Source organism: Bufo bufo, chromosome 3 (assembly GCF_905171765.1).
Source record: "Bufo bufo chromosome 3, aBufBuf1.1, whole genome shotgun sequence".
Classification (NCBI taxonomy): Eukaryota; Metazoa; Chordata; class Amphibia; order Anura; family Bufonidae; genus Bufo; species Bufo bufo.
Genome location: NC_053391.1, coordinates 371,172,058 through 371,184,711, shown reverse-complemented (window position 1 = coordinate 371,184,711; position 12,654 = coordinate 371,172,058). Strand labels below are relative to the sequence as shown.

The following is a 12,654-nucleotide window of genomic DNA, read 5'->3' as shown; positions in this document are numbered from 1 at the left end:
GGAAACATATGAGTGGACATCTCTAGACAAGGAAGGCCACCAATAAAACCTGGAAACAAGTTCCTTGGTGGCATTAATACCCGGATGTCCACTAAAAACAGAGTTGTGGCACTCACCCAACAGTCGGAGATATAAATGACCAGGGACAAATAATTTATCACCAGGAGATTGTATCGGAGCCAAGTGTTGTTCAGCAGAAATTTCAGTCGTCAATTTAGCGGAGACCGAAGCCACAATGACTCCTGCCGGCAATTTAGGTTCAGGTGGAGTGTTGGGAGGTTGGAAAGCACAGAAACTTCGGGACAGAGCATCGGCTTTAATATTTTTACTTCCTGGCCTGAAAGTAATACAGAAATTAAAACGTTTAAAGAACAATGCCCATCTAGCCTGCCTTGGATTTAAACGTTTAGCAGACTCCAAAAACATGATATTTTTATTGTCAGTAAGAACTGTAACACAATGTAGGGACCCCTTCAGAAAATGATGCCACTCCTCAAAGGCCCACTTAATAGCAAGCAATTCTCGGTTCCAAATGTCATCATTTCTCTCGGTAGGAGAAAATTTACAAGCGAAAAATGCGCATGGTCTCAGGTTCGTGAAAGTTGATGACCCCTGAGAGAGTACCGCTCCTACCCCATCCTCAGAGGCGTCGACCTCGACCACAAAAGGCTTCTCTTGGTCAGGTTGGACCAAAAATAGGAGCGTTAACAAAACATCTCTTGAGTGTTTCAAACACGCCTGGGCCTTCTCACTGGATGTAATCATAACTCTCAACTGTCTCAGATCCAGAGGGACACTCCTGAATTTCCTTGGTCCTGGGAGGGTTGTGGTGTTTCCTAATTTCAACTGTATCTGTGCCCTTAGGTTTCAGATAGAGTTTCAATACTATGGTGAAGCAGGGAGCCCGCATCTACCTGCTGCACCATTCGCCTATGCACTCCCCATCAGGCAGGCGCGATGCAGTGATATTGCACAGGCTGGGGAACTATGTGCTTTGTTCATCAGGGGAACAGGGCTAGGGGAGTATTACTTTTTATTCTAGTTAAACTTCAGGGCCTTCACCGCTGATACTGTCCCTCCTTGGGCTTTTCAAAAGTTGACAGGTATGATTATAATGATGGCAATCCATTGTAAAATCTGTAAAAATGGCCTAAGGCTCCATTCACACGTCCGTGGTGTGTTGCGGACCCGCAACACACCCGCCCGGCACCCCTATAGAAATGCCTATTCTTGTCCGCAAGCTGCGGACAAGAATAGGACATGTTCTATCTTTTGCGGAGCTGCGGACCCGAAGATCAGGGCCGCGCTCCGCAAATGCGGATGCTGACAGCACACTGTGTGCTGTCCGCATCCATTCCATCCCCATAGAGAATGAATGGGTCCCATTTGCGGACGTGTGAATAGAGCCTTAACCTGTCTCCTGAACACAACAGGATACAAAACAAACAAAAAACAAACACATAATGAGTACCACATCCCTGAGGTGCCTCACTAGCCTCACAGCTTGAGAACCACTGCTCTAGTACAAAAGGTCATTATACACACACTTGTGAGTGTATCAAAATATAACTATATTTTTAAAAAGCTGTCGATGTAAAAATCTAAAAATGATACCCACACACATCACATATTTGACACGCACGTATTGTACTGCGCATGACACCTTCATTCTACCAAGAGATGGGTAAAAGCTAGTCACGTGATCGCGGACGCAGCGTTTGACAACGTCCTGGAGACGTAAGCGTCACTACTCCCGGAGTATATAAGGCGGAAGCGGAAATCTCGCGATCTCTTCCAATCTCCCAACATGGCTGTGAGTACGAGATGAAGGGGCGAATTCTTGCATCTTCATCCTTTGCAATCCTCTTCTTGTGGTTGTGAGGCGAGGCCCGGCTTTCGGTGGTGGTCTGCTCACTGCGTGAGGGCGGTGTCGGCGCCATTATTGAGTGTCTACATGTTATGACGGACGGTAGCCTGGCCTTCTGTCTCCCCATGGCTGTATGGAGGGCGCAAGGTCTTTTCCCTGTGTCCTGCACTATACACCGTTGTACTGGTCTGGATATGTTGTGTGTGTCTGTATGGATGTGTGGCTTCTAGCTGTGGTGTGTAGATAGCAGCTCCTCTGTATAGGAGACATGACTGGACTTGCCCACTAAGGCTGGACGGACCTCCGCAGCCCAGCATTGCTCTCATGAGTCTGTTGGACAGTGGTGCAATCTTAAAGGGGTCTTCTAGACAACATGGTATGTTGAAGTGCACAGATGACAGTCTCAATCAGCCGGGCTCAGTGCACTATATTGATAACATGGAGCTTCCTGTGTGTTCTAGAAGCCTGTAGAGCTTGAGGACCCTTTTAATTTTCCTGCAGGGATTTGCATGTAAGGGGTTGTGTTCCTTGTCTGTGCACTCTTCATTCCTAATTTGTTCTTATAGGACAAATCCGAGAAGGAGAATCCTATGCGTGAGCTGAGGATCCGTAAACTGTGCCTCAATATCTGTGTTGGGGAGAGTGGTGACAGACTGACCCGAGCAGCTAAAGTGCTGGAACAGCTCACCGGGCAGACCCCTGTCTTTTCTAAGGGTAAGTGTGGCTGTTACGGTCATTATCGTGGCTACTTTTTTAAATATATATTCATATTCACATACTTTCGGCACAATACTGGCATACTAGAGACAGATCCTTGCTGTTTCTTACAGATACTGTCAGTTTAACCATTTCCTCTTATGTACTGTATGTAGTGCCCATGCCTTGTTCTCTACCTGTGGCCCAGCGTATACAATGCATAGAGCCTGTAGCTAGTACCCTTTTGGAGTTCTCAGCTTTGTGTTATCGGCCATTTTCTTTCTTATAGCTCGCTACACCGTGAGATCTTTTGGAATCAGAAGAAATGAAAAGATCGCAGTTCACTGTACAGTTCGGGGAGCTAAAGCAGAAGAAATTCTTGAGAAAGGCCTTAAGGTACCTAGCGTAATGTAATTTTGGTCTGGGAGATCTCACCTGCTAAGGCTGGGTTCACACATGCACGCGTGAAATTGCTGAGCAGTTGGGACGCTCTTGGAATGAAGATAATCTAAACAGTCACTCTGCCAATACAGGCCATTTACCTTGGGCTCGGTTCACACTAGCATTAGGTGATCCAGTAGGCTGTTCCAGCTTCCGCCAGATCCCATGCTAGTCAATGGGGATATGTCAGTGCCAGACTTGGTGAAAACGGCCTGATGGATTTCATCATGCAGATGTGAATGTACCTGTGCCACACTCCATGATTCCCCTGTTTGTATCCTGGCGTTAAGCAAGCACCTGTGACTGCTGTTAACACTGCAGTGTCATTGCTGGGGGCCAGGATACAGACTGAGGGACTTGGAAAGCGGCAAGAATGGTAAGGTGGGCGTAATACTTGGTGAGAACTCTCGGGAACTTGTAGGCAGCTGAACAACCGCTCTAATAAACTAATCTGTTAAGTCTGTATTGGTCCTAACAGTAATACAACAATGGACAGAGCTAAAGTGACAGCTGCCGCAGTGGACTCTTATCCACGTCTCAGTCCTGTCATTAGTCAGTTTGTCCCTTAACCCAGGCTGTGTTGCGTGGCACCAACACTTTATAGGTATTAAAGAAATGGGTAGATAGAACTTTAACGCCTTCATAAGCAGGCAATTTCGTTTGTTTTTTTACCCCATGCTTGCCCAGAGCCGTAACTTTTTCCATTCAGTCATGTACTTTCTAATGGCACCATTTACTGTTGCATACAGTGTAGTAAGAAGCAGGAAAAAATTCCAAATGAGGTGGAATTATAAAAAACACTTCCGCCAGTTTAATGAGTTTGACGTTCACTATGCAGTAAAACTGACCTGTTCTTTCATTCTCTGGGTCAGTATAGTTTCATGGATGCCTCATGTAGTTTTTATTGTGTTTTGATACTGAAAACAAAGTTGGATTAGAATTTACATTTCTTTTAAACTTGTTTACACTTATTACTGAAGTCTGCTACTGGTTTCCTATGGAGCTCTGCCACAGGCAGGCTCTCCATAGGAGGCTGAGCGGCAACCTCAGATCATTCAGGAGGACCAAGGCTGCCACAGCATCTGGCTCCCCAGATTCTCACTACTGCACAGCCTTGAGCACATGCTCCCAGATACTGTGATTGACAAACAGCAGGCACCTGTGGCTATGGTGCTGCAGCGGGTGCCACCTTTAAATTACCGACTGCTAATGTAAGTTTACATTCGGTGGTTGGGAAGGGGTTAAATGTCATCCATATTTTGTCAATCAAAACCATATAGAAAAAAAAATGGTTTACGATGTAGTTTGTCTCCTATTCTGTACTTGATTATGGGAGCTCCCATCTTACCTGAGCGGGTAACAGCATTTTGAGATGCTTTTACTGCGGCCACCATGGATGATGCACATAATGACCTAGAAGAGACTTACTTCTGTGGGAGACTTGTAGGCATGCTCTGACCTGTGCAGAGGTCAGGAGGGAGTAGATGAGCTGTGATATCACCTATTGTGAATCCTGTAATTTTCCCTGTGGTAACTGCTGAAAAGTGATCTGTACAGACTTAAAGTGGCCTACAGTCAGTAGCTGTCAGCTGGAGTGTCCGGCTGACAGCTCTTGACCACCTCCTGGCTCCTCCATACATGTTTGGTTGAATGTGTGTGTATTTAATGAGCCACCACCAAACACTGTTATAAAAGGACCAGCTGAAAATATTCCCTTTGCCTGATCCTTCTCACACAACATCTGTTGAGGGCTCTGCACACTAGACTGTTTTTAACATGTAATGGAGAGGCTTTACAATTTTGACTGGACAATTAAAATAAATGTAACCATGTTTAACATATGGTTTAAACAATCAGTTTCTGAATCTTTCCCTTCAACCTGGCAAAGGGTAGCTTGCTGCATGCTGTTCAGCCGGCCACTTGCTTGAATGGTTGACATATTATACTGTAATCTAGCCCCCTCACTGGCCTGACACACTGGGTTTTGCATGGTTTAATATTGACACTGCTGTTAATGGTACATGCACTGCAGAGCACACTAAAACGACCTGGTCAGTACAGTTCTGTCTATTTCCCTTCTAGGTCCGAGAATATGAACTGAGGAAGAACAACTTCTCTGACACGGGAAACTTTGGTTTTGGTATCCAGGAGCACATTGATCTGGGAATTAAATACGACCCAAGCATTGGCATCTATGGGCTGGATTTCTATGTGGTATGTAAATTTTATATTGCATTTGGCTACATTAACCCTATTAAAGTAGATGTAGCATACAGGGTATGGTGTATTATTTGAGTTGCATGTACTGTAACGGTGCTACATGAGTTGATGCTACTAGAACAAAGAAATCGGATCTGGATTTCAAGAGCCAGATTATGCAGCAGATCGTCAGGAGGGAAGCATTTGTTCCTGGCAATCTGCTTGTTAGTGGAGGAGACTGTTACTTTTACATGCAGTGGTCTTCTCTGCAGCATAAGGAGTAGCTATTTGCTCATCCTCATACGGAATCATTGTTTGCCAGCAGCAGATTAATTACACCGGCAGATTTTTAAATCTGTTGAAAGATTGGGATTACCACCTGAATGAGTTTGCTGGTTAAGGCTACTTTGACACTACCGTTCAGAGCGGATCCGTCTGGGGTCTGCCCAGACGGATCCGTTCAGAACGGATCCGTCTGCATTATATTGTAGAAAAAATTCTAAGTCTGAAAGTAGCTTCAGATGCATCCGTCCAAACTTTACATTGAAAGTCAATGGGGGATGGATCTGTTTGAAAATTGAGCCATACGGTGTCAACTTCAAACGGATCCGTCCCCATTGACTTACATTGTAAGTCTGGACGTGTCCACTTGCTGAGCGGAGGCTGAACGCTGCCAGACTGATGCATTCTGAGCGGATCCGCGTCCACTCAGAATGCATTGGTAGCTGGACGGATGCGTTCGGGGCCGCTTGTGAGCCCCTTCAAACGGAGCTCACAAGCGGACACCCGAATGCTATTGTGAAAGTAGCCTTATCAGGTAATCGGTGGCAGTATTACACTGACAGATAATTGCTAACAATCACTACAACGAACTTCCAGTCCAATACAGGCTTAACTAAACTTATTCTGCCTTTGCAAGTCTTTCACTTCCATAGCCTGTGCAGGCTGCTAGGCTTTTGACCTGTGGGAAATTGGTAGGGATCGACCGATTATCGGTTTTACCGATATCGGCCAATATTCAGGATTTTGAACGTTATCGGTATTGGCATCTATTTTGCCGATATACCGATAACGTATTGGGAACACAGAACGCGCTGCTCTCAGCGCTCTGTGTTCCCTCAGTACAGGGGAAAAGGAAGCAGTGTCTCCCTCCCCCTGTGCAGCCGCCAATGACAGGAGAGAGGACAAGAGGGGAGGGGCTGTGGCTGCTGCGCCACCAATGAAGATAAGTCTTTCATTAATTCATATACAGGAGGCGGGAGCTGGCTGCAGAATCACATAGCCGGCTCCTGACCTCTATGAGCGGTAGCTGCGATCTGCGGTAGTTAACCCCCTTAGGTGCCGTGGATCGCAGCTACCGCTCATAGAGGTCGGGAGCCGGCTATGTGATTCTGCAGCCAGCTCCCGCCTCCTGTATATGAATGACTGAGACTTATCTTCATTGGTGGCGCAGTGTGCCCCCAAGCCCCCAGTATTAATCATTGGTGGCGCAGTGCGCCCCCCCACCCAGTATTCATTGGTGGCAGTGGCCACAGGATCCCCTCTCTCCTCCTCCGATCGGAGCCCCAGCAGTGTAAGTCTGGGGCTCCTATCGGTTACCATGGCAGCCAGGACGCTACTGAAGCCCTGGCTGCCATGATGAGCTCCATGCTGCTGTGTGCACAAAGCACAGAGCAGCAGGGACAGTGTGAGATCCTATTCACCCTGATAGAGATCTATCAGGGTGAATAGGACAAGGGTTCTAGTCCCTAAGGGGGCTAAAAGTTAGTAAAACAAAACAAAAAAACACAAATTAAGTATAAATGAAAAAGATTTACAAAAAAATACACGTTAACAATAAACATTCATTTTCAGCAGATTTGTGTAGGAATTTTTTTTTTTCTCAAATGAAAATTCCCAGAATATCGGTATAAATTATTGGCTATCTGCCTGAAAATTCACAAATTATCTATCGGCCCTAAAAAATCTATCGGTCGATCCCTAGAATTTGGTGCCCTGAATCTGGACTATTAACTACAGTAATACTTTAGTACTGTTCCCCCACTGTCAGTACCCAAATCTGTGCTAATAGTCTGGACTGCTGTGCTATGCCAACATAAAGGGGAGAACTTGTGCACATGCATGGCAGTCCTGACTTGTTTCTGTGCAGGTTTAAATTTGGATAGTGGCAGAATGATGGGGAGGCCAGTGGCAAAGAAACCTAAACTACACTAGTGTATTACTACAGAGGCTTGTGATCATGGGATCAGATTTTCCAACCAGATGGGCTGTGGTCTGACTGCAGGGATGACAAGACCCAGGGCTCTTTCCGTGTTCCCCTTAACTGCAAGACAGCGGCAAGGACTTGCTTCATTGTAGAGGCAGGGTGCTTCTGGCTGGCAGATTTCACTCATACCAGATTTGGCAAAAGGTTAGACTAGGTACAGGTCTGCTTTAGGACATGGACTGTAGTTTTTCTTTTTTTTTTTTCCTCCCTGGTTCTGTGCTCAGAGCATGTCACTCAAGGTCCTATTGACTATTTCTAGAGGAGAATAGTCCTTTGTATTGATGGGAGTGACGAAACAGACTCCCCATGGAAACTGCATTGTTTTGTGTGGACTAAAAATGACTTTGCTGTGTGCATAAGGCCTAAATGCCAAAATTGAATCTTTAAATGCACGGTTGGACAAATTCTCACCCATAGTTTCTATATAGATAGATATGAGGGTGGCAGTGGACCTAGAATGTGTCCTCAGTGGGAGGTATTGTGCTTTTATTCTAAACCTTTAGTAAATGTATCCACCAGGGAACACTTACTGGTCTTGTGTAAGACAGCAGGCATTGGCTAGACTTACTAATTAAGACCTGCACCAACAGGGTGGATTAAGATTCTTCAACCTCATGCCAACTATTGGTTTTCTTTAAAAAAAAAAAAAAAAATTTATACAAATCGGTGGTACAAAACAAAATCCCCTCCCCTCCCTAAGCAGTTTCTATACCTCATTCCTACCAGAAGGTAACCACTCCACTCATCTACATCCAATTGTCATCTATTGGTATTCCTACCTCTGAGCAGAACTAAATATTCCCATAGTATCTACCAGCTGTGCTCTTGTCAGATCCTGGGAGGCTAAGCCAGAACTTAAATTTCAGAAACAATTGGAGGTCTGACTTCTAAGTGCTCCCCTTCTCAAGTAAATTCCCCTTTCTAACAAACCATTTGATTTACAGCCCCTGCCAGTTCCTTCTCATTTGGACTGAGATTGAATCCAGTATTTTGCAATCAGTTACCTAGAGCAATGCAGGGTTTTCGCTATTGGTTCTTTGACCGCTTTACATCAGAATTGCACCAAAATGAAGGCACACCTTAGGCATTGTCCCCCTTCACATGCAGCACCTCCTACTTTAGCTAAACCCCACACTTTATGCACATTGAAGTGTAGGAACCCTGGATGCACCAATTTGTGGCACAGATACATGAGTATATCTGGACCGTTGTTTGTGAAACGCCAGGTATTTAGAAGTGTCAGAAATCCTTAGTACAAAGTCAGGGTTTGTAGAGTTCTGATCACAACTGCCCCAAATGTATTTATCAATGTATTTATACTAAACTGGTGTAAATGTTGATAAATCTGCCCTATTGACTTACTCTGAAAAGGGTCTTTTTTAAGCCCTGGTTATGCTTTTCCTTTGTCTGGTGTGGCTTCCAGTGAACTTTAGGTGTTTGCAGATGCAAATGTACTATTCACTTAGTGATCAGTTGTATAGTCCCTATTACTTGTCCTTGGGGTACATCAAATGAGACAGTGTGGTATATATGCAATTCTGCACCAGACAAGACTGGTGTGGTATGCTTGTCTTTGCCATCCCCAGCTCTGCCCGAGGATGTGCTTCACTTGTGGTGGAGCAGAATTGTGCATATCCCCTGGTGGTCTGGGTACCTAAACGAAGATCTATGGCAGCTTTGAGCTGTCATAGACTTGTCATTTACAACAGATAAAATGGAGTAAGATAAATGTGCTGGGCCCACTGGCACTCGCCCTTCTTGCAAAATGGCAAGGGCAGTGTAGAAACATTTTGCAGCTAAATTTAGTGGCATGGCTTGACTTGTCTGAAACTGGCATAGGGGAGAATGATTACCTCCATAGTGCAAGTTCTGCAGGTTTGCCATAGACTTAACTCTGCTTTGCATGGGTTAAAACTCAAACCTAAATGGGACAGCCTGTGGGTTAAAAATCTGCACCAAGTTCTCATTGTGGAACTTTTTTTAAAACACTATTACGTTCAGCTGCATGAGCTCTAGCAGTCAGCAGATAGTGGGTGCTGATTGCAGTATGACAATTATTGCCGAGGAATGGGTTGAATTTATGAATACCAGGTTTTGCAGCTCCCATAGAATTGAATGGAGCATGCTGGGAGTTGTAGTTTCACAACAGCTGGAGGGTGCTGACCCCTTGTCCTCATAACTAGAGTATGCTCCAACTGATTTTCTGAAGCTGATAGACTGAAGTCAATAGGGAAATATGATACACATTTCATGATTTAATCTTTTGTAAATATAAATATTACAGGTACTTGGGCGCCCCGGATTCAGTATTGCAGACAAAAAGCGCAAGGCTGGCACTATTGGTGCAAAGCACAGAATTGGTAAAGAGGAAGCAATGCGCTGGTTCCAACAGAAGGTAAGCTGTGGGGTGCTTTAATTTTGGCTCTAACTGGAATCAAACTTTTCTGAGACATGTACTGATGACCTTTATCCTCTGCATAGGTTGTGGGGGTCTAACACCTAGGACCACTGCCAATCAGCTGTTTGAGAAGGTGGCAGTGCTCACAGGATCACAACTGCCTCCTCACAGCTGTTCCTAGGCCAGTGACGAGACATCTGTCACAAGGCTTAGTCACAGCTCAGCCCCATAGAAGTGAATGGGGCAGATACTAAGCCCAGCCTGCTATACAATGTACAGTGCTGTTTGGTAAGCAGGGAGAAGGCAGAGGTGCTCACAGGAGTGCCACTGCCTTCTCAAACAGCTGATCAGTGGGGGCCTGGGTGTTAGGCCCACATGATCAAATACAGAAGACATATCCAGAGGGTAGGAAAAACACTTAAGCTTTTGGGGCTTGTAGAACAATATCATAACCACATGGGTGACTTGCAGTAGCTGTGCCTGGTGCATACAACCAACAAGCACCATTTTTCAGATCTCTCAGAACTACCTGCATCTTGTAGGCCATATAACGAAGTTCAAAGCATGTTACTAAGGGTATGGTAATATGAAACAGACTTGTTTCAGGAATGTTTGCATACGGGTAGGTCAACATCAGATAGGTGTTCCAACTCCTGACGTTCAGCAAGTGCTTTGTTCTGTTCACTCGTTACCTGCTCGCAGTCTATTGCAGTGGTGAACAGGTGTTGAATAGGACAGTGGAACTACAACGGCACCTTCCTGTTCAAGTGAATGGGACAGGAGCTGTAATTACACCTTCTCACCACTGCAATGTCAGAGCTGGTAAGCAGCTGATTGACCTGTCCTGAGGACAGAGCATCAATATTAGCTTGACTGGGGTTAACCATTGCCAACAGTATGCAACTAGGGTTCCAAACAGCGAAGCGATGCTTCTCTGGGGTAAGTCGTTTAGTAATAGTCTGAAAGCTAGGGTAAATGAAGTCTGAAACTGCACCAGGTTTATCGGTGGCTGATGCTGGTTGATAAATCTGGTGTCTATAGACTGCCCAGTCTAAATTTACACCACCCCTCCTGGCTTCATTCCCATCCAGTCAACTAATCTGGTAGAGGGCATCCTGCTGGAGTTACCTGGATCCAGCACTCCTGAATTCCACCGTTCACAGCCAGATCCCATTGACTATAATGACATCAGCCACTCTTCACATAAATGCTGTTTTGGCTGGACAAATGACATGCAATGTTTTGTCCAGCTGACATTTCATGCTTGAACAGCCTGCAAGATGTCTGACTGCAACTGAATGTAGCATAAGTTAGTGTGGCAAGTTTTTAGTTTTTAAATAACACCCATTGTATGGCAAGGTGGAAAAACACTTATGCCATGCTAGGCACAGTTGGTAGATTACTGGTCAGAATAGTCTGTAGCCCTGATGGGCATGGACTTGCAATCTATTGAAGCATAGCACTTGTTTAGCGTGGTGCCAAACACTTATTGGTGGTCTACTCCTGCACAGCAATGGAATATTGCTTCAATGTAGGTACCAGAAAATGGGTCTACCTCTGGCTGAATGTTGATAAATTAAAATAGCTGTTGGTGTAAAATTTAGTAACTTGTGTTTTTCTCTTTCAGTACGATGGAATCATCCTTCCTGGAAAATGAGCTCCGTCAGTTTATATAAAATCAATAAAATATCTTCTGAAACGCCTTTGTGCCTGGTCTTTATTTTGTGTATTCTTCAATATACAGATTGCAGTGGTTGGCTTTCCATGCCAAACAGCCAGTAAGCTTCTATGAGAAGACCCGTTGTGCTCTTCAGGCCTTGCTATGGATTGCATGCATCTCCCAATGTACATACCACACTAGAGCAGAGATCAGCAACCCCTGGCACTCCAGCTTTTCTGAAACTACAACTCCCAGAATGCTTCATTAACATCTATGGGAGTTCAAAGAACAGTGTGTTTGCATGCTAAGAGTTGTGGTTTCAGAGGAACAGGAGCCCCACCACCACCACCACACACTAGAGGAGACTAGGCTTCCACTGGCTTATGGCCATGTGGTTGATATAGTGGACCCATCTGTAACAGTGAAGACCACATTTGACACACCTAACAATCACAAAGCAACTTCCCTGAGCAGGGCAAGCTGAGGTTTGGTTACTGTGAACCCTAAGGACAGGCTTGATGAATGATTATACAGCTCTCTACTTTGTGTGGTGTACAGGAGCTGGGGTGGCAGCCTTTTGCACCTTGGGCTATACATGTCTATGGCCACATCACAGGGTATGCATGGATCTATTCGTGTATATATTAATCCTGTGTTGCTTGGACATGGAGTAGAGGTGGCATTTACTACCTGCTAGGTGTGCTACAGCTGCGTCCAACCCCCCTTAGAGCTGAAACTACAGAGAATTGTAAGTTTTTCCATTCTAACATGTTACAGTAAACAAGAACATGGCTGCCAGGACTAGTCGTCCTCCAGTGGTATCTCTTCGTTCCCCCTGTATCTGGGGAATGCCAGATAATTATGAACTACTCACGCCATAGTAACCCCCTTCCCTGCAGGGGCTCTGGGAGCCAGTAATTGTGGGCCTTGCTCTGTCACTAGGGCAGGAGCAGACCTAGCTGAGGAGCAGGAGCGTGCACAGTAGTCGTAGCTGTGGAGTATTTCCCACGTCAGGTGGCCGTACTGAGGGACAGCCTCCGTGACGTGTGGCAGCTGCTTGCCAGTAGTCAAGATGGCGGAGCGCTGTACGTCACCACCGCGTCACTGCAACATCCGCTTCCTTCAGC

General features: G+C 45.4%; 1 protein-coding gene across 1 annotated transcript; it reads left to right on the top strand.

The window, feature by feature from the left end:
- The first annotated feature begins 1,704 nt into the window (after positions 1 to 1,704).
- On the top strand, positions 1,705 to 11,567 carry RPL11 (ribosomal protein L11). Its single transcript, XM_040424640.1, has 6 exons — positions 1,705 to 1,813; positions 2,434 to 2,581; positions 2,853 to 2,959; positions 5,087 to 5,218; positions 9,754 to 9,864; positions 11,495 to 11,567. Exons 1-6 carry the CDS (start codon positions 1,808 to 1,810, stop codon positions 11,522 to 11,524), a joined length of 534 nt encoding a protein of 177 aa, XP_040280574.1. The 5' UTR covers positions 1,705 to 1,807; the 3' UTR covers positions 11,525 to 11,567.
- Positions 11,568 to 12,654: the final 1,087 nt, after the last annotated feature.

Coding starts and splice junctions, on each gene's coding strand:
- RPL11 (XM_040424640.1), top strand. Junction 2,582..2,852: donor GACCCCTGTCTTTTCTAAGG/GTAAGTGTGGCT, acceptor TCTTTCTTATAG/CTCGCTACACCGTGAGATCT. Junction 2,960..5,086: donor TTCTTGAGAAAGGCCTTAAG/GTACCTAGCGTA, acceptor TTTCCCTTCTAG/GTCCGAGAATATGAACTGAG.